General features: G+C 35.9%; 2 protein-coding genes across 5 annotated transcripts; one reads left to right on the top strand and one right to left on the bottom strand.

Moving 5' to 3' along the window:
• Positions 1-963: 963 nt before the first annotated feature.
• Positions 964-12,528, bottom strand: LOC143450116 (sodium- and chloride-dependent GABA transporter 2-like). 4 transcript variants are annotated; one of them, XM_076950532.1, is made up of 19 exons: positions 10,186-11,307; positions 9,895-10,010; positions 9,642-9,808; positions 9,458-9,577; positions 9,258-9,364; positions 8,962-9,092; positions 7,262-7,388; positions 6,994-7,108; positions 6,374-6,509; positions 6,071-6,205; positions 5,673-5,776; positions 5,455-5,579; positions 5,258-5,370; positions 4,859-4,996; positions 4,043-4,246; positions 2,674-2,841; positions 2,404-2,457; positions 2,132-2,234; positions 964-1,347 (listed from the first exon to the last, which is right to left on the bottom strand). In XM_076950532.1, exons 3-19 carry the CDS (start codon positions 9,752-9,754, stop codon positions 1,241-1,243), a joined length of 2,100 nt encoding a protein of 699 aa, XP_076806647.1. In that variant the 5' UTR covers positions 9,755-9,808; positions 9,895-10,010; positions 10,186-11,307; the 3' UTR covers positions 964-1,240. The 4 variants fall into 4 exon arrangements, with proteins under 4 accessions (XP_076806647.1, XP_076806646.1, XP_076806649.1 ...); XM_076950531.1 differs by adding an exon at positions 11,316-12,528 and having other exon boundaries at positions 9,642-11,168; XM_076950534.1 differs by adding an exon at positions 1,446-1,504 and having other exon boundaries at positions 9,642-11,307.
• Positions 12,529-17,452: 4,924 nt separating this feature from the next.
• LOC143449272 (pre-rRNA-processing protein TSR2 homolog) lies at positions 17,453-19,489 on the top strand. Its single transcript, XM_076949390.1, has 5 exons — positions 17,453-17,598; positions 17,904-18,072; positions 18,289-18,379; positions 18,942-19,162; positions 19,245-19,489. The coding sequence occupies exons 2-5, from the start codon at positions 18,001-18,003 to the stop codon at positions 19,428-19,430; spliced, it is 570 nt and encodes a 189-aa protein (XP_076805505.1). The 5' UTR covers positions 17,453-17,598; positions 17,904-18,000; the 3' UTR covers positions 19,431-19,489.
• Positions 19,490-21,213: the final 1,724 nt, after the last annotated feature.

Genomic DNA, 21,213 nt, shown 5'->3' with positions numbered 1-21,213 from the left:
ATAGCCACAGGCTATTGGCGATCTATTCTACTCGTCCTTCGCGCCTTATAAGGTCATTTCTGTCAGGCATCGTTCTTCGATCGTCCTGAACGGCAAATGTTACTTTTTCTTGCCGAGCCCCAGAGGTTATTTGCGCCATCCGTTACTCGTTTATGCTCAACAAGAAGCTTATGAGTACTTAGTCTGTCCCTTATTGTCAGGTTTGCTGTACCGTCCTTATTTCTAAGATTTGTCCTTATTTTGAAGGTCTGTGTTTTAGAAAATATATTTGTCCTTATTTCTAAGAAATGTCCTAATTTTCATTTGCGCCCTTATTTTTAGGGTAAAGGTTCCTATTTTGGGCATTTCGACACCTTTACCATTTTGTATCGAAGAGATACCAAAATTAAGAACATGCAAATAGTGTCACGTTTTTTTTAGGAACATTGATTGCCTTCTCATTCAGCATCTTGCAGTAACACTAGACTACCAATTCGACCAGTGCTATACTATCGCAACTTACACAACCATTTTGAATCGCTAATTTCAATAGGCTTTTCCCAACTGCTTCCTTTATTAGCGTCGCGGCGAGAAAAAACCGTGTCCCACCTAAGCGGTTTAGAATAAGAGCATAGATAGCGAAACAGTGGGGATGGCAGTTTGGATTAGTTTCCCACGATTTTACTGGGAGGGCCTGACCCCTTCCCTTTTAAAAAGCACTGGAAGGCCCCTACATTGAATGTAAAAAAAAAACAAGGAAATTAGTGCTTTTTACAAGAGTGGTCGGGTCCGCGCCAATTAACGACACCAAGGTTTTTGTCTAACGCCCATTACAAGGAAATCAGCAATGGTAACAGCTTAAGTTTTCACTTAACCACAGTTTAATTTCGGTGAAAACTTGTTAACTTGTGTAAATTTACTCAAGTGTATGGTATCTGTGGTACGGATATATGTAAAATATAAAAACAGAATATAAGATGGCAGCACACTACAGGGTTAACTTTATTTTTAATTCTTCTACACGAGCTTTCTCAAGCATAGGCTTGCTTCATCACGTGTATACTAAGAAACAGCAAAAGTTATTTCAGAATTGCTAGATTAAGTCCATGTACGTATGTGCAGGTAAGTATATAAGTATGAGGTAGCATATACTGCCGCATGTAAAAAAGCAAATGACATTGCAAAATAAATTAATATTATTGCTGACTCAAGTGCATATAAATGTTTACAATATTCACAAAAGTCTTGCGTGTGCAGAAAGTTATTGTACTCCACTGTCAAAGTAAAGAAACGGAGGTCTGAAATACCAGAATAAGATGTAGCAAAAAGGCTTGATATCGCTGATCATACAGAAAACAGCAGCAGCTTCTGGAATAAAAATTTCCCATATCGCCAGTATGCGGTACAACAAACTAAGCTATACTACGTGTAGTATGAAATATATATAGGCTACGAAATGTATTTACTTTCGTGGTTTGTAGTTAGCTTTCATCTGTGTTGTGGTAGTGCTGAGTAAAAGGATATGCTATACACATAACAAACTATGATTAGCATACTACGTTGCCAACTTCAAGTGGTCAGCAATGTATAGAAATAGGTTTAGAAATGTAAATTATAATTTAGATTTAGTAAATTAACGTGTCATTACTATCAGAATTGCAGAACATAATCTACTGTGGTCAACAATCTTAATCATGCGATTATAGGCATCTACACATTCTATAAGTCATTATTTTTAACGTGGCGTTATTAGGTTTAAGCATAAACCGACGACAAAAATTCTAAAACGAATTTATACAAAAAATGTTACATTATTGCGTAATAAATCGATAAAAATAAATTAGTAGGCATAAAGCTTTACTTTTCTCATAGGAAAGGCAATTATTTTTTGACTTGTCAAAATAAGTCAAAACTTATACTATTGTCCCAATTTGTCAAAAATGCTGTGGTTAAGGAGTTATTGCCAAAATTAAGCGGGAAAAATACACAACTTCGTCTCTTAATTTTTTATGACGAGCAGTACCGGCTGTCATTACGTCACTATATAACAAAGGGCTTGAATCAGTGTGTTTGGTAAGTATTAATAGTGTACCATGTTTAACTAAAGTGTATAACAAGAACATTTTGCGTTAAACAAGTCAGGCCAGCTTACCGTTGGTGTATTTGTACTGATGAATGTCATTGCTAAGCTCTAGCTGAGTTTTCGCTGTTGCTTGCGCTAGGCCTAGTCTAGTAGTGTACCGGTAAACCAGTAACTGTCGTATAAATAAGAATGCTTTTAAAACAAGTACATGTCAAAAAAAGCGTTTTAGGTCAAAATTTGTAAAAATTTTTCGTTTTCGTTATTTAGGTCAAAAAATAATTGCTCTACTCATAAGCAATTTTTAAGTGCTAATTTGTTGACTGTTGATCTCTGGAAGTTACATTTCTTATTCGAGTGACAGGTAGGCTTCTGGCATGCAGAGCAGAGGCTAATCTCTATAGAAACAAAATTCGTAAATTACTGTATATGGGTCATTTTGAGTTAAAACTTGTACTACATATTCTACACATTTTGTTTAATTATATGTTTCTGCGTTATTGTTAGCTAGCTATAAACTTATACAATAATTATCATACTTGAAATATAGATGCGTTTTGTAATTAGCCTTTATAGCTAACAAAACTGTAAAAATAGCGTGGAAAAATTAATACCTCATATATGGTGCCATTTCCTTTGCATAAATTAAGAAGGAAAAATCCTGGCACACATAAGATTGATGCTAGTGACATAAGCCAACCAATAGCGTTCGCCCACGTAGGATACTCATAACCATTCAGTACAAGCGGCTTGTACATCACACAGAAGAAAATTAAGATGCACTGTAACGTAAAGTGGAACATAAAGCAAAGAAAACAGCAAGTGAGCATCCAATGGGCCCAGTGGTGTTAACTGCAGCATATTGTACCACTGCAGATAGGTGATACGACAGCTTTTACTGTATTTGTAACAATTGGAGCAATTGAGATTTTATTGATCTAAAATCTCCGAAAATTGACTTTAAATTTCCAAAAAAAAGGTTTTTATTGACGCAACAAAAAATTGTCTAAATAAGTTAATGTTTAACACTAAATCAACCAAAAGTAAGTCTGTGCTCTATTTTTATGCATTTTAAAGTAACAAAGCTTGCCTCTAAGCAAGGTAGGACTAAGTGCTAATTGCCTCCTTGTGGCAACTATCAAGTGCAAAACACTCGCACATTATTTCGTCAGATTATATTTTATTATTGCAATAATTGCTATCGTTTAATGCTGCCAATAGGTAACAATCAGTACTCAGCAAAGATAAGCAAAACCAATTTTCCCTCCAGTATTTTGACTAAATGTGTTTAACATAAAAATTGACTTTATTACCTAACGGTGAAAAATGACTTTATAACTTTGATACATTGGCCCTACTACCATGAAACTTTGCGTTTACGGTTTTCTCACCATCATTTTTTACCAAAAATATTAACTTCATACAAAAAAACTTGCCCGGGTAACAGTGTAGGCTAAATTGCTTGATGCGTGGTTAAGATGCCATTTGTCTGTACTCGCACGAAGTTTTCGTGACTTTTATTATAAGATGTAAGTCAAAAACATTCTTTTACATAATCTTGCAATTTCCACGAAAATGTTGGACGTTCTACGTAATAGTTTAAAAAAGTATGTTCAACCAATCAGAGATCAGCATGGCCGATGTTGTTTTTGAGTAAGGGGATTGCCCCCAGTAAACAACTTGTTAAAAACTTTTACAGCGCATTGCTGGGTTAGGCTTAAATGTAATTGAAAATTGATGAGTTTTGACTTTTTAGACCCAAAATTGCAGACTTGAGATTAACATTCTACTAAAAGAGCTTGAGATCTGTGATTTTATCAGGATTTCATGAATAATGCATACTAAATTGACATGTAAAATTTCAGGGAGCCCTATGCGGGATTTTTCGAGTAATTTCATTTTTAGTAATTTCACTTTATAATAAAATAAACAAATAAATTAGGCCTTTTTACAAGCATATACGGGGCCTTAATTATCACTTACCAGTGATAGTATTGGTATCAAATATCGCAAGCATATTTTGATATACGCAGACGGGTAGTAGCCAATCATTTCTTTGATGTTGTCAAAGTAACGATTCACACCATAAATCCAACCAATTGTCACTGCTTCGAAAAACGCGAGGGAAAGCAAAGAAATGCCGCTGGCAGCGTACATGTTGTACAATTCAAAGATATACAAGCCTCCCTGGGAAAGAGAAAGTTAACTGTCATAAATCCACCAGAGTTATATATATACAAGCACTAATTTTACTACTCGAGTACAAGTACTTCGTTTAAATATCGTTTGAGTACCAGGCTATAGGTGGCAAGTGCCAAGTACTCAATATTGGTACTGACATCAATCGAGACCATCGCGTTACTTCCCCGTAACACTTACATTCTTATACATAGTAATATTGATTAAAATGGTAATCAGTAATGTAAAAAAATGTAAAATGTAAATTTAAAAATGTAAAAAAATTTCGGATAGACGAATGGTCATTCCATTTAAGAAAGATTAATATGCAATAACAAATCAAGTATAAAAATTTATGAACAAACACCAAGTCAAGTATTTTAAAAATAGTCAAGTACACCCGAGCACTGGGAATTTAGTACTCGATTACTTTCGAGAAAAACACAAAAATGGTCAAGCAGTCACTCAAGCGAGTCGAGTCATTCGAGTCAAGTACTTTACTCGATTAAAGCAGCTCTGAAATTTGCAGTATCTTAAATCAAACTTTTCCACTTGACTTAAAATTCAATAAGAACCTGACAAGGTGCATAAACGTGATTAATGAAGTAAATACGAACTTACATTTGTAAGAAGCGGCAATCCAAGCAGAAAAAAGATGACGCACAAAACGGCGGTTACTTTTTCACGGCCAAATTTTCCTCTTTCTAACCACGGCCAGCTGTCGACAATGGTTGACACTGCGCCTTCAACGCTTGCAAACTACAAACGCAACTGTTGTAGAAATATGCCTACTTGCTTTGTTAGACGGCCGATTATTTTTATCAAAGTCTTCTGAACTTAGCGTATGGTTCATCACAAGAAGCAGCATACGGTGCGTGTCCCAGCATTCACATTAATTTTCCAAATGGAGATTATGGAAATAGCTCTCAAGGCACATGCTCTTGCATTAGGCCGCCACTGGTAGCTTATCCTACCGTGTAGTATATATGCAGCCCATCTTTTTGAAACTTAAAGGCCCACCTGAGTGTCTATGCCAACCACAAGGAGAGTTGCAAAAAACAGAATGGACCAAAATCTCGGAGCAGGCAAAAGCGACAAACCGGTTGGATAAACAAGGAAGGCCAGACCTGGTCCTGTAAAATTGAATTTCACGACTCGCGTTCATTGCGTGAGGCAGGAAACATCACAAGTTTGTTGTGACTGTAGACCTATCATACCTTGAGTTGCAACTTCCGCGATATTCTTTGACTGTGTTACTGACATGTGTCCAAGGATACTGAATACAACAAATGAAGCGAGTAATGACGTGAGACTGCACGACGATGCCAGGATCACGGACTGCCTATATAATACGGCGGTAATAAAATATGTTAATCATTAGGATAGACGTCGTTGCTACCTTAAGCGTCATTACAGCACGAAATGCTTCTACAACCTGTAGCAGTTGTTGTGAAACCGGTTGTAACTCCCAAATGTTATCATGACGGTGAAGCAGATTCCATAAGAGAAAAATATTTGACTGCCGGCATCGACCCATACCTAAAACAGCGGAAATTAAAACGTAGCCTTACTGCTTTACTCGATGCATTACTTCCCAAATTGCGCGCAATGTATATGAATTGTAAGCATAAAATTTTATGCTTTTGTGAACGTGTAGTGTAAGAACTCAGGAATAATTTTAGATTATTTCATTTGGACATATAAAGTTTAGCATTGATCTCATCAAATTTTGATCAAAAATGTTGTTCAACGCAAAAGTGCAAAAATACAGTAAAATGCACTAAATAAAATCATGTTTTCAAAAAAAACCAACCTTTATGTATATTATTATACCTGCGGCTGGAGAAGTTTAGAAAAGTCTGGTTTCAGTAAATATTTAATACCGGTCATTGCGCCCTCCAGTGTCAAACCACGAATCAAGACTACGATCAACATCAAGTAAGGAAAAGTGGCCGTAAAATAGACAACCTAAATAACGCAAACAAATCATCAGCAAACCAACAATTTGGCGCGTTGTGTTAAAGAATAACCTAATGCTTGTCTGGTTAAGATAGCTTCGCTGCAGTCATTTGCTGCATGTATAATGTATTACAACTTTATTAACATTTCTGGATAACAATACAATTGATACTTTACCTTTCCTCCCGATTTCACACCTTTAAAGACGCAGAGGTAGATCAAGATCCAGGAGCCAAGGAAGCAGAGGATGATGGGCCAGTTTTCCAAGCTTCCAATCTCATCGATTCCTGATGACTGACGTATCACGTAATTTCTTGAATAAATTTGCAACATTGTCTTTCCTTTTGACACAATTATATTCACAGCTATATAGAGTAACGTGATATAGGCTCACATACAGTTTGCGTTTAAGTCCCCCGTAATAAAGCTATTGACCAATCTAAATCATGGAGCAAATCAAATCGAACAAAACCGTTTAATTAAGTTATCAATTCCCGGTACTACTTAGGCCTACTGGGGTAAGTATTTGGAACAAAATAGAATAGCCCAGAGGTTTCCGAAAAACAGTTTAGAAGAATTCCAGAAGCTTGTGCTAACAGTTCTTGGATGATCGACCAAATTTGTCGAAATTCGCGAGTTTGAACGAGTAGGTATGCAAATTAACTTATGTGCTCAAAATTTTACCCATGTGTTCAAAACGAGAATTTTGACCCCTCAAGCCCAAAATCTTTGGCTTATAAGACTTCAAGAAATAAAGACATCAAAACGAGAAAAAACATATAGGCTAATTAATTTACCTCCAAAATTCCGTCTCGGGACTTGTGGAGTTAAATGATGTAATATTGGGTGCGGAGTCATTTGTCGCCGAGGTATTAGAATTAGCAACGCAGATGCCAGAATTCCACCAATTGTCTAGTGCGAACGTTATTTCAAAGTTTCAGCAAATTTTTATTTCTAAACTTGTAAAGGTTTAGGGCAATAGCCGGCAGTGGTATTCGTTATGCAAATCGGTCTGCGTTCGACTTAACGATCGATACACTTTGCTGCCAGCTTGCGTAAACTCACCGCACGTAGTCCAAGGAAGAGGTCCTGGCAAACACGAATGAATCAAGTAAAGCATCGACCAGGCCATGACCAAAACATAATAAAAACAAAAGATGAGGTTGACAAATGTGCATCCGTATCCAATACCCTGCAACAAAAAACTGTATGTTTGATTTGTTTATTCAAATTATTTTTAAAAAAACAAATAATGATTGTTGTATTTTTATCCTCCTAAAAATAGAATTTCGTAAATCGCTTTCAAAAGCTGCGTATATATACATCTTCGCAAACATTTGCAACTAATCACCTTGTGACTGTGGATGCCTAAAATCTGTAATAAAACCTTTCATGCACAAAATAACACAAATAACTTGGAACCAAACATTTTCCTGGAATGGTACAGTACAGAAGAATGAAGGTAAATCAGAAAATTTCCATTGAAACGGGTCGCTAGCTAAATTCCAGCGCCACTTCAGTCTTGATATTTCAGAGCTCGTCCATATAGCGAAGGAAAAGTTTTCGGAAAATTTTAGTTTAGGTTGCATCTATATGTGTAAGACGTAGCCTTTTCGCATGAAAATCGGCAAAAATTAATTTTCTTCAAACACGAACTTGAGCATTCTGAAATCAAAGTGTAGTTGTAGGATAAGTGTGCGTTAAAATGTTTCAATTTGTTTTGTTGGCGAATGGACAAAACAATTAGATGCTTTGTCATGCTTAAGGTAAGGTATCTTCGCATTTAGGTTTTTTGTAAAAAATCATGAGGTGAAAATTTTGCCACAGACCCTCTTTAACACAAAACGGATATGCAAACAAAATATCCGTGTGATTGCATAAGGCTTCCGTTTTCCGGTGAATCGTTTTCACGTCTGCTTGACATGCATATGTAGATGTGTTGATACAGGTACCTGGTGCATGTATTGCTAACAAACGCTGAAAACGTTTCCACGGGGAAAATGTAAACAGAAGTAAACGCATATAAGCTTTGGCGCTGTCGTGAAAACCATTTCCGCTGCAAAGCAAAATTTTTTCTGGTTGCATCTAAGTTACAATTTGAGATGGTGACAATGAGGTGACAACCACAACAAAAGCGTTTGGACAGTGCAAATAAACGTGGGTGACAAAAACAAGCGTAGGCCCATCTTCTTGAACTGCGTTACGGTCGTGAGAAATCTTGTTCAGGAATTGAATCGATACAATCCATATTTTACCAAACTTAAAACGCAACATAACAACCTGCGAAGCGACGTAAAAGCAATACCTCAAAATTTAAAAACTTATGCTGTAGACTACAACATGATTCAACGACATAAGATTAATATCTGTAAAAACTGAGCGACTGATTGTAACAACAGAACCAAAACATTAAAGGAAACACCTATGAAAATATTAAGGTAAACAAATACTGCAATAAAAAATATTATGACAAAATGCACATCTACGCCAAACGCTGCGCCGTAGACGTAGACCATGCATCACGTGCATAGTTATAGCCTGGGCCTAGCTGTACAGTTCATGTCATCAGTCATTTTCTAACTGTCGATCATGATACCAAAGGCTGGACATGGTTTCCATACAGAAATATTATTATTAAACTTATTTTTGCACGAAAAAAAGCCGATCCGTAAACACCTACAAGTTTTATAAGCGTGTAAAAAGTAAATAAAATAAAAATTCAAACAAAAACAACAATAACAACTAGAGGTCCCCCATATGCTAACCTTCATGGAAGGAACCAAGCGCCAAATTTCCACCGCACTCATCTGGGTAAATTGACCGAGGGAAACTTCCAGGAAGAACATCGGTATTCCACCAATAATTACAAACAGGATATAGGGAAGTAAAAATGCTCCTGGAAACAAAGTGACAGATAATTCTCCAAACCTCAGGTTAACTTCGCTATCAAAGCTAGAATTATAAACGGGATTATGGAAAAATAAATATGTAAAAAATAATCTAAAAACTCAACTTAGTTCACTTAACGAAACAATATTTGCTCAACACACCCGCCACATACCTCCGCCGTTCTTGTAACATAAATAAGGAAATCTCCACACGTTTCCGTATCCGACCGAATAACCAATCATCGCCAGAACAAACTCACGTTTATTATCCCACGTCTGCCTAATGCCGTAAAAACAACAAGTCGTTAACAAATAAAGAAAACCAATAAAACTATAGAAACAACGCAATATGTCGACAAATGCTCTTCCTTACCTTTTTGAAGTTGAAACAGGCTCGCTGACATCCTTTTTAGGTCCCGCTAGAGGACGTATTTCAATTTCACATACATCTTTTTTATCAGCGTTCATGCTTCCAACAAAATTTGTTTTTGTGCTATAAAATGTAGCTAAGAGTATAGCATTTACCAAGTTTATCGTTTGAAACGGTAAACGCTTACTTTGAAAAATTGCAATAATTGTCTTGCTTTGAAAACCTCCCTCCAATGCATGATATCACATAAAGGCAAAAAAGTACAAGGTGACAATGCGAGGACGGTTTGTGACAAAACATTGCTGTATTTGTCACAATGCCAGCACGTGCGGTAATCCAAAAGTGGCTCTAGAGCTGCAATATTTGATGTCAACAAACGAAGAGTTAAGCGCCATCGGCTAAATAGCCATTTGTTCTATTACGACATATCTATGCTATACCACGTTTGTATGTACTGTAGACATTCCGTGTTCAGAATACTGTTTTCTCTTGCACTTTACTTGAAACAATGTCCAAATAGAAACCGTTGTTTCTATAGATGTTCTAGTCACAAAACCTGACCGAATAGAAAACATAAGATGTCAACGAGATGTTTTTCAAATATATTTGGCAGCCGCCCCTATTACAATCCACGGCTTAACAGTTAAACCTTAAACCTTGTGTTTTTCTGAGCTTTATTGCCGTAAGTATTCACCATCTGAGTTGATCTCTAATTATTATTAGCATCTAACCTCGGTCCGAAATATCATGAGTACCATTACGTTCCACCATGAGCAGCAAGAGGGCAAAAATTTGTCGTTCTCTCCGTGCTGAGTCACAAAGCACGAAACATTTACTGCAAAAAGAAAAGCTAGCTAGGCTAGTGGCACTACGGAAGCCCGCTTCACACGGGAAAGCACCTGCCTTTAGCTTAGTATTGCAGTTAAGAGAAAAGATTTGTTTCTGAACAAACCTAGTCCATTTTGTTCAGCATTCCTATTTTGATAAGAGAGTGAAGAGATTGAAACATTCTCACAAAAAAGAACAAAGACTAGCCGTACATCACCATACGTTATTCGATCGGAAAATATGTTTCCTGGACTCTGGGGTGTCAGTTGAAGATTGATAACATATAATTACCGTTAGGCCGGCGGAAACGATAACAAGAACAAAGAGACTTATTATAATAAGAAACTAAGACCTAATTTGCACTCATATCGGATCAAGCGAGCATTTTCAGTTCGTATCATTGCTTTGTGATACGAAAACATATCACCATAAAACGTTATAAACGTAGTGTCACGTAGTTACATGTTTTCAGCTGAAAACTTCTTAAAAATCTGTCCGACACAAAAGTAACTGCAGCCCAACTATGAAAACCGAAAACGTTTCATAACCAATAATTAAAGTTCTATGCAAAACATTTTTGCAAGCAATCCGGCCAGCGAAACCGTCTCAACACGAACTGTAGACCTCGGTAACGTCTTCTACTTGCAGGCTTGATGTTTGTTCAAGCTGGAGGCGGATAAATTTCAAACAAGACAAAACAAGGTATTTAATTTAATTTATCAGCTAATTTTGCGGTCGCACTACGAAAAAAAGCAGTAACGCCAATGCGATTCGCATTTGAAAAGTTATTTCCAAGAACTGTAGTTGTAGTCTGCCATATTCTGCAACTGTAAGTACCTCATAGTGGAAAGAGTAAAAACAACAGGAAACACGGTTGAGCGTAGACCTATATACAGTAATAGGCTAATATTGACTACAACCAAATGAGAACTACCGTATATGACTATATATAGTTGACTGCAGTTATAACCAAGTAATCGTACTTGCTTCTATCAACCAAATTAAACCGTTTAAATTTTGAGCCTCACTGTACCTTCATAGAAAAAGCCCACATCCTCGTTTTTGACTGTTTCTACTGTTCAGTAGGTTTGTCGGTATGTAAGCAGGTTCTTGTTTCACTTCGCTTCCAAGTTACCTTACTTAACTCTCACAGTGAACAATTGGAGTATCATTCAGCTGTATTTTATGCATTTAAGAACGCCGACTGTGAAACGCATCGCAGAAGAAGGTGGCGGATTAAGGGGGTAGCTAACTGGGCTGCAGCTGTGAGCCCCATGAATTGAGAGAAACACGTACTTATAATAACGGCATAAATGGACATAAACTCCACTGTTCCTGAGTCTATTCATTACAAGAACATTAATGTCTGGTATTTTTTATATTTGTCCGTTATATTTGACATTATTAAGTCCATTTTCATTTCACCCACTCAGTTAACTGCGCTACACAATAAAACGTCGACTCTCATGCAATCATTCACAGGTCGTCATGGATAGGTTAAGTGATAATGTCATAACCAACGTTGTTTGGTTCTAAAATCTAAACAAACTCATTAATTGAAAATTTCCCAGTCATTATGGTAATATCAACTATAGCCAAACTCGTAATTTCGCATCAAAACATAAAGGAGTCTGACGGCTGTGTGATAAAAAGGAGAGGCTCATGCTGGTCTGTTAAAATCTTACTACAGGCAAAGCAGCGTTGAATTAGAATAATTATTTTGAATTAGAAGCATTATAATGCATCCTAATGTACTTAAGTATTAGTGCTACAATAGCACTGTAATTTTTCTCTTGAGAACGAGCGTAATATTTGCTAGGCTATTTAAGAATTTATATGCATTTCGATAAAAATAGCCTGTAGTTAGCAATATATGTGCTGGGTTACAACCCCCTCCCCTTGGCACCACCACTGGTTGTCTTATTTCTAACCTAGTTTTAAATATTATTGCGCTTTAGGCCATTTTAAACTTTCGGCATCAAAAGAACAACGTCTTGGCAAACCGATTATGTTTGTATATTTGACAACTGATTGTGACCTCGACTGTTGCTTGCATTGACTGAAATGATTGACTGACACTGATCGCTAATTTGTTCTGTCATCAGTAGATTCGTATATTTTACGTTGATTGCTTCTGATTGCATGGATTCTTCATTGCCTAGCCTACATGACATAGCACATCGAAAAAAATCGGAACTAAACACCATTTACTCAATCGTGTTTCCAAGAATGCACGCACAAGCAGCTGTGCGAGGCTGTGAGACTGTAAATGTATAGGCCTAATGGCAGAAAAAACGTCGTAAAAAGTGATGCAGCAAGTGACAGGAAGTCGTATGTTAAAAAATGCTGATACACAGAAACACAAACAAAAATGTATAAGTAAGCCACAGTATTTCTTTTAATATAAGCCGCCGCTTTTGGTTATTTGTTCGGTCTATTTTATACGGCTTACATTCAAGGACGGTTTAATTAATTCTTTTGAAATAACAATAATATAACCTAAAACCAAAAAAACTATTTTAAAACTTTGTGCAAACACAACTTTCTACTCATGTAACGTATCAGAGGTTAGGTACGTATGAGGGCGCAGTTGTATCTTTAACAACTCCGATAAATCTGTCACATGAAGAAGCGTGCTCATCCCAACTTCACAGGCGGCTACAATACTAAACTGGTGCGATACATCAATGCGACTCAAATCAAACAGTTCAGTTCAATTAACAGTTTATTCGGCGATGCAAGAGTGTCTAGAAACTCAGGTTCTTTTATACTATAGAATCCGCGTGTACGAAAACGCGCATACCGCAAACAAGACACTTGATTACTGTTACGTAACTCATTACAAAACAAAGGTGGCACTGTAAGCAATGCTCTAATTTACCCAGTCTTTAGTTCCTTTTGTACGAAGCCTAATTATTTTGATACGTTGTGTCTTCAAATTAAGGTGGCTTCACGTAAAAAACTACAGTAATTTCAATCAAGGATTGGGTCAATGTCGATGAGTAGGTGCAATACCTCTGCAAGGATAAAATCTTTGCCTGACCTTAAACGTTTTCTGTGATTAGGCTGCATTATATTTCTCTTTGCATTCTTGCCTGTTGTACCACTCTGTTACATTCCTTAATCAGTGGCAATCATTATTGTTGTTGCAGTTTTGTAAATTTTGTTTGTAGGCCTGTATGCTTAATTTCTTTCATGCGAAAACATATGTGGGACCACCAATAATGTCTTCAACTACATATTCTTCTTTGTTGGCATTATTCTCACCCTCAGCAATGCCAAGTGATATGGACATGGTAACATAAGCCAATGCATGTGTACCACTTTCAATAAGTTTCTATCTAAGTCCTATAATTTTTTCTATCTAATAATTCCTAAAATATACACAGCAGAGTGGGAAACAAATCATCAAACACCAGTTGCAAATCAAGTCATTTCTCTTTTAAGACCCCAATAAAGTCAAGTATTTTTGAAAAAGTAACTCAATTCAGGTCGAGTCAATTGGCTAATAAGACTTTTGTTAAACCAAGTTATAGACTATCTGAAGCTAAACTATACAGAGAGCAAAGTTACCGGTTCTGTGAAGGAAATATTTTTTAGATACCGGTAATTTTAAAAATTGCTTTGTTTCCCATGCCATACTAGTTTGTGGACAAATGAACTCCATTTTATGTTCCACTTTAATATGCTGGGACTAAAATGAAAAATTCGTTTTACGTTAATGCTGAAACGTAAGCAATACGAACCGACTCGAGTTTGTTATCGTATTTATTTTAATTTTCTAGAAAGGAACTCGTCAAGTGAAATGTTTAGAAAAGTGACTCGAGTCATTACGAATTTGCCTCTCGAGTCACGACCATCTTGAGAGTGGGAGTGATGTTTATTTTTTTAAATTCGATACAATTTTTAAATTCTGGCTTCTCCAGCCGTAATATCAATGCAAGTGAACTCAGGTCCACTTCGAAAACAAAACAATGAGTAATGACATTTGCGTCATTAATTAGCGGAGGCGACGCTTTAAAGGGAAGTGACTGAAAACAATTCAAAAAAGCACAGACCACATATATATTGTTGGCATAAATATTGTACACGGAACACGGGGCGGATAGAATTTTACAAAAGGTCTCATACAAGAAATGTCTTTATCCAGATTAACTCCAAAGAAACATAGTTTAAACACACAGTGGCGTATTTAGAATTGTGTTGAGGGATGGGGGACAAAAACTGTTAATTACGTCACTAACAATAACCTAGTGTTACGTTACTTACAGCAGCCTGTCTATTACTGAGCAGTAAACAATAACAGAGTGCTATTTGAAAATAGCAAGCTGCTGTACAACAGTAACACCCGTTCTTCTGATTACGACTAAATCATTAATCAGCAATTACATGACGACACCAATAGCAGGGTGCTACTCAAAAGCAGCAGGCTTCAATTGGTGACGTCACGAGAAAATTTTATCATGTGTTCAGTTAAAACCAGAGTCTTTATATACCCAGAGTCTGGTTAAAACTGCTATTGCAGCTCTGTATGCGTATGCAATCCGTATGTAATATACTTGTTTATTTAAAGGTATCCAAATTAGCCGTTCACTTCATAAATGTTCCAGTCCTGCAGACAAGAAAAGGCGTTAGTAAAATTGTATTCAAAACAACTTTTGGTTAAACGTCAATTTTTAGTTGTGGCCTAACCGCTAGCGTATTGCGCTTCAGTCAACTGACTAGAAATAAGATCTGTCAAAGGCTAGTTACCCAGATAAAATTGCTCAAGAAACGTAATTCCGTATTTAAAAACCTTGGAATTTCCTAAAAAAGTTAAAATTCTTAAAAAAAACAACGTTTACGACATTTTCTTGCTTTTTGCACTCTATCAGCTTTCCCGAGATGACTTTCTTTCATTGCAGCTGACATTGAAGCATAGAATAACAATGTTGTTAGATAAGATGTTGTTGGATATGAGATGTCATAGGATGTCTATGCGTCAACCTAGTCCGTACCTAGTACGGAAGTGCACAGCCCTCCCGACCCAGGGTTTCATTGCACAATTCCTCTCATACTTGACCGTATGAAACAAACTTGATATCGTTGGAATCGGGAAGACTTTACCTCGCCGTCGATTAAATTTATTTTGGCAAACAACCAACATAGCGCCATCTACTGATTGCGAAACTTGTACTAAGTTTAGAAAATATTATCTCGCCATTTGGTGTCGCAATTTCCATCGGACCGCTACCAAAGAACGGGGATTTTCTTTTTCTTTATTTCTAATTATCTTCATTGTCTTTTTTTGAATATTGATTTAGTTATACCACTGTAAATGAACGGTGTTGTTTAAATTGCGTTATTTTTTGTGGCGTTTGCTGGAAACCACGAAATAGGGATTCCCTTTCCTTCTTCTTTCTGACAATTTTTCTAGCCCTAGGAGATGTTTACATTTCAATCCCATTTTGAGGATTTTAAGGTTAGAGTAAAGTGTATATTGTTTGGCAGGTTGAAGATTAGGGACATGACGTTATTTCTACCTCATAACATTTTTGTTTGCTGAAGTAGTCTATTGTTTTTTGTTTTGTTTTGTCAAAGCGGATTCGTATTTAATTAGAGATTAACTTAGGAGCATATTGAAGATGCTATGCGAAATATTTGTATAGAATTAAAAGATGAACTGGCAAGATATGCCGCATATTTTTGATTTAAGATGTTTTGTTGCCAACTGATGAATATTTTTCCATTTTCTTCATTTCCAACTTTGTTTGAAGCAATTTTGTAGACGCCACGTCACAAACGAAAGAATTTTGCTGGAAAAAGTCGGGCCGGCTTTACCTTGGTGATCTTGATATGGGAGTGCAAAAGTATAAGAGACCCTAATATAGAACAGAAATTATGCGCCGAAAAATTGGTGCAGAAACCAACTTTGTGCATACAAACTTTCCAGTAGGGCGGTTAGGCTTTAAACAACTTAACAAATTTCTTTACGTATTTTTCGCTATAGGCCTAGCCTACGTATTTGTCGGAGTGGTTAGTGTGCCAGGCTCAAATAGGATATCTAAACCGGGTTAGATTCTCAGTTGCGTTACTATTGTAATACCAATACCTTTCATGAGCATGAATGACGCTTGATACTCCTGTTTAGGGGTCCTGATGAAAAGTCCCAAATTTGGGCAATATAACAAAAAACAAATAAAAAATCTTTATTCATTGGAACTTGCACAAAAGACATGCGTAGTAACTAAAGGCGCATTTAGGATTGCTTTGAGGGAGAGTTTTTAAAAGCTTAGTCTAAAACTTGCCAGTTTTTCCACCTCATCTAAAATATGCAAAGCACAAATATTTGTTTTTTACGCCCGAAACATGCTTTGCACTGGTGTGAAATAAAATGCATTGCCATGAATTATACGTACAATAGTTGCAGACTTTATTTATAGTGTAAACTTTTGAAACATTGTATAAATGATTTTGAAATGGTTTATTCATGCTGCTATTATATGTATTTCTATAGGTTATAGCTGATAAGTAGCCGTAAACAAAGAAATGGGGTAGGGGAAAAGAAGAAAGACGTAAATAGGTTTATGACCGAAAAAAAGGTTGGGTTTGTGAGGAGGGCATGGTGCAGTGAGCCTCTCCGTAAATACACTAGTGGTTGGTGGTGAAAAAGTGAGGAATCATCATTGAGATAAAGACTTTCCTCAGTCTGATGATAGAGATGGCAATACCACAGATAAGCATATATGCCAACAAATTTAACTCCAAAATGTACGCCACGCCAACATAATACTTACATTATAGAATAAGCAACACGACAATTTTATATCTGTAAATTAGTGCATAAACCAGATTCTCTGACGCATCATACAAACTTTCCAGTGGAAGGATTAAAAACTTTAAATCAAGTAGCTCCTGATCAGTTCTGCTGATAAAACCAAAACAACACAACACCAAAAAAATGAAACAACCAAGTAAATAATTTGTGTCCATTGGAGCTTGCACAAAGACTAGCTTGGAAACCGGACCTAGAGCGATGAAGAATCATTGTTGAGTTTAAGCCACACAAAGACTTCTCAGTCCGAGGTTGAACATTATAATACCATATTTAATTTTTTTCATATCATTTTCATATTCATTTTACTTGCATTCCACCTACTTATACGTTACAACATTTTCATTTCATTACGATAATTTTTGTTTAATTTGTAGTTTGTTAGAGGGTTTCATTATTAGTGTGTTAGTTACTGTGAAATTTCTTAGCTGAAAACGTGCATACAAAGGAGTGTTGGGCAAAAACGTGTTGTATTTGTAATCTAATTACATACATCATACAGGTACAACATTTCATTCTTTTATATTAATTTTATTACAAAAATATGTTATTTACATTTTTATATTTACTGTAATAACATTGTTTACTATTACTTCAGATATTGTTTTGATTTGTGACTGATGAGGAAAATGCAATTAACCACTATATACATGACTTGACAAATAAACAATTATTGCATTTCATTGCCGGCTAATGACTAATATCATCTGGCTAGAGATTGATTGATTATTTAGTATTTACAGCTAAATTACATACCAATCCCAGTACAAACAGATATTTGTTGCTAAAAAATGTTTGTTGAAACAGATAACACTTCTGCAAGTCGGTCGCCGATCTAGAACGGATACATAAGGATTTCGTGGCTTTGCTTTGTCGCAGATGCTTTGGCTTACACCACTTTAGGATGAACAATAGCGAAGCATCATACTTTTATACTGGCATACAGGCTGTTCTAAAAAGTTGGACTGCTTTACAGGTATTATGCAATATATATTTTTCACCATATTTTTTGGTTGTAATTTTCTGTATATACTTACACTTTATTCTATTAGGCTGCTTTAGAAAAATGGACATTGCAAATAAAGATTTTGAAAATTCCTACTGTTTAGCTTTATTGTTATATACATGTTTGTAGATCTTGTTACAATGTATTTGGCTTTTCTTTTCGGAATGTTAATTAAAATTTGTTTAGCTTGCAATTAGCCATTCCTTCGCCGGGCCTTATAGCAATGAAAAAGCGCAGTGGCTTGTAGGTGTAATCGAAACATTCTTTAAGGAAAATGGTGGGTAACATTTTAGCTTTAACAAAGTACTTGGTCGCCGTGTTTTGAGTTTGTTCGGATGTCAATTGTATTGTTATATGTTATAAAATGTCCAAGTAATTTGATTTAAAATGATGTCATTTACTCTATTCAAACTGTATCATATTAGGCAGTATGATATATTTACCAACCTAAAAGTAACTACTCAGTAGGTTGACATATATCAGATGAATCTTGCTAAATTGCTTTGCAAAATGAGCTTGAAATAACTGACAATTTTAACCTCTGTAACGACCTAAACTTGCTATTTGTGTCACTTCTCTGTTAAAAACACACCAGTTGTTAAGTGTATAAATGTTAGCCAAGGTTTATTGCTACTGTACACCATACATTTTTCTTTAACAATGGATAAATACACACATACATAAGTAGCATAACTTGGTAAACAAACTATCAAACATCAAAACTCACTCATTTTTTGTTGCTGTAACATGCTCTAATTTGAAATTCTCTAAATAGTAGAATTTGCATTAAACACATAATTGTGTAGTTCACAATAAGTTAATTTTTTATCCTGTTAAAGCTGACATTGACCCTATTGATCTGGAAGACTTTATTGGAGAAATTATGTCAAATGAGTTCAATACACTAATTGAAGATGACAGCTTAAAAAACGTTGCTTCTAAGATTTGCCATCTCTATAGCTTTTGGTCTAAAGGCAAAATAAATGAAATGAAAGAACATATCAACAAACTTCCATGTGTTAACCTGGGAGACTGCATGTCGGTTGATACAAAGAACTCAGTAAGTTCCATTGAAATGATATCATTTATTTCAAGTGTTAACTTAACGTTGCATTACTCTCATCCATTGCATAATACTTCAGGTGTCACATCAGAATGACGAAGATCAAAAAATATTGGACGGATTAAATATTTGCAGTGCTACGTCACGGGCAGAACATTCAGAGAACGGACACGATTTGAAATTGGGTTCGGGTGAATCAAATTACGTTAATAACGATTCGGATGAAGGTTGGACACAAGTTATCACAAGAAGAAAGCGACACTAATGAGCAAAGAATAATGCATTTTCATACTTTTTTGAAATAAAATATTCAAGAAAATGTTATGGCATACGTAAATGTGACTAGGGATTACAAGACGTATTTTTTGTGTAAGAAACAAATTGTAACTAACGCAAGTTTGACCCAAGACCCATTTCTTAAATCAAATTAGAAATATACTTTTGTTGAATACTTGAACTCCAACATAACCGGCAAAGGAAGTATTAGTTTAACTTATTGTTTTGACGTAAAACACGAGTTTAGTTGTTTCATCAAGAAATACGACTACAGTAGAAATATCTTCACTACGCATTTGTCAGAAATCCCGATAGGTGAATTGGGAATTGCGCATCATTGTTTTCAATATTGTATGCGTTAGGTGACGGTAGTGAGTTACAAACTTATCTCATTGTTTAAGGCAGTGGCTTTATAACTTTTTTCTTCATCCCACACCTTGGACATGTGAGTTTTCTTGTACCTCACATAATTTTTACTGATAAAGAAATGAAACGCACAGGCCTGTATAAACAGAATAAAACTGAGCTACAAAAGAATGTGAAGAAAGTAGAACTAGTAGAACGAAGCATAAAAGAAAACATGATAAAAAGCTGGCTAGCACACTTAAAGAGTAAAAGAAAAGTTTTGTTTTATTCTGAAACCCCTCCCTTGCCATTCTCTGGCTCTTTACCGTTTGAGAACCGTTGATTTGAAGATACATATCGCATTCAAGTAACGACCTGACATGTTGATAAGCAGGAAGTATTTCGATGTTGAAGATTCTGTCGACGGTAAATTTCAATTAACTGTCGTTACAACAGCGAGAGATATAGCTGCAACCTGACTGCCCATTTTATTGGCAGCATACGTACAGTATTTTAAAACTCAAAGGCTATACATCTGACTTATTTTTAAGGGATATCAAGGTTTAAGTAACTTTCGCTTTAGGCCAATATGGTGTGTGTCTATGTAATATAACCTGTTTCCGTGGAATTCACTGTAAGCGCCATGAATTAACGACTCATGAGCATTAGAACAGCGAGAAGAATCGAAAGGGGTAAATCAATGACCAAGACAAGAGTTGGTACACGCTTAAGAATGACATAGCCTAACGTGAAGATCTTATCAAAACTGTGATACTTTAGAAAAAGTCATTTTATATGATGGAATTAGCATACATATCAACAACGAATTTTCTGTTGGAAACACTCATCTAATTGGCTGATTTTATCGAATTAACGTTTATGGACCAGGTAAAATAGTAGGCCTACCGTTTTAATTGCGCTATTTAGCCTACGGCCTATTAGACGTCACATTGTTAACATGAAGTCGTAACTTTAGAAAAATCATTAGTTTGAATTATTACTAACTAATTGTTTACCTGCATTGAAGGTATATGCCAGGGGTGGGCAAACTTGTTCAATGAAAGAGTCACTTGCGGAAAAATATAAACACCAGCGAGCCGCAAAATCAGTAATGATTGTCAATTTGATTATTATATTGTTAGTAGTCATTTTGGGATATTACTTTTTAGCTAGAAGACCCATAAAAAACATGTCGGTGAGGTGCACTTTGACAACCTTTGCCACTACTATATGCTGACTATTCTCATGCAGGTCTGTAGGTTACCGTGCTGTTTTTCTCTCTGACTGAGATTTTACTAATAAATCTACTACACGAGTTATGAATGTTTCAGTGGACAAAAGCACTTACACCGGTAAAGATTTCCAACTTTGCAGCATTATTCATTATAGCAATAGCCTTTGTATTTTTGTGTACGCTAAATGCTAAT

Source organism: Clavelina lepadiformis, chromosome 3 (assembly GCF_947623445.1).
Source record: "Clavelina lepadiformis chromosome 3, kaClaLepa1.1, whole genome shotgun sequence".
In the NCBI taxonomy this organism is placed as follows: Eukaryota; Metazoa; Chordata; class Ascidiacea; order Aplousobranchia; family Clavelinidae; genus Clavelina; species Clavelina lepadiformis.
Note: the sequence above shows the minus strand (reverse complement) of the source record. Positions and strands in the feature narration are given on the sequence as shown.

Bases quoted from the DNA above. Each gene is read 5' to 3' on its own strand.
- LOC143450116 (XM_076950531.1), bottom strand. From the start codon at position 9,754: ATGTTTTGTCACAAACCGTCCTCGCATTGTCACCTTGTACTTTTTTGC. The intron at 9,093-9,257 runs GTATGTGGCGGG...CTTTGTTTCCAG, and splicing joins ATGTTACAAGAACGGCGGAG to GAGCATTTTTACTTCCCTAT. The intron at 6,206-6,373 runs GTAAAGTATCAA...TGCGTTATTTAG, and splicing joins GTGTGAAATCGGGAGGAAAG to GTTGTCTATTTTACGGCCAC.
- LOC143449272 (XM_076949390.1), top strand. From the start codon at position 18,001: ATGAACAATAGCGAAGCATCATACTTTTATACTGGCATACAGGCTGTT. The intron at 18,073-18,288 runs GTATTATGCAAT...AAATTTGTTTAG, and splicing joins AAAGTTGGACTGCTTTACAG to CTTGCAATTAGCCATTCCTT. The intron at 18,380-18,941 runs GTGGGTAACATT...ATCCTGTTAAAG, and splicing joins AACATTCTTTAAGGAAAATG to CTGACATTGACCCTATTGAT.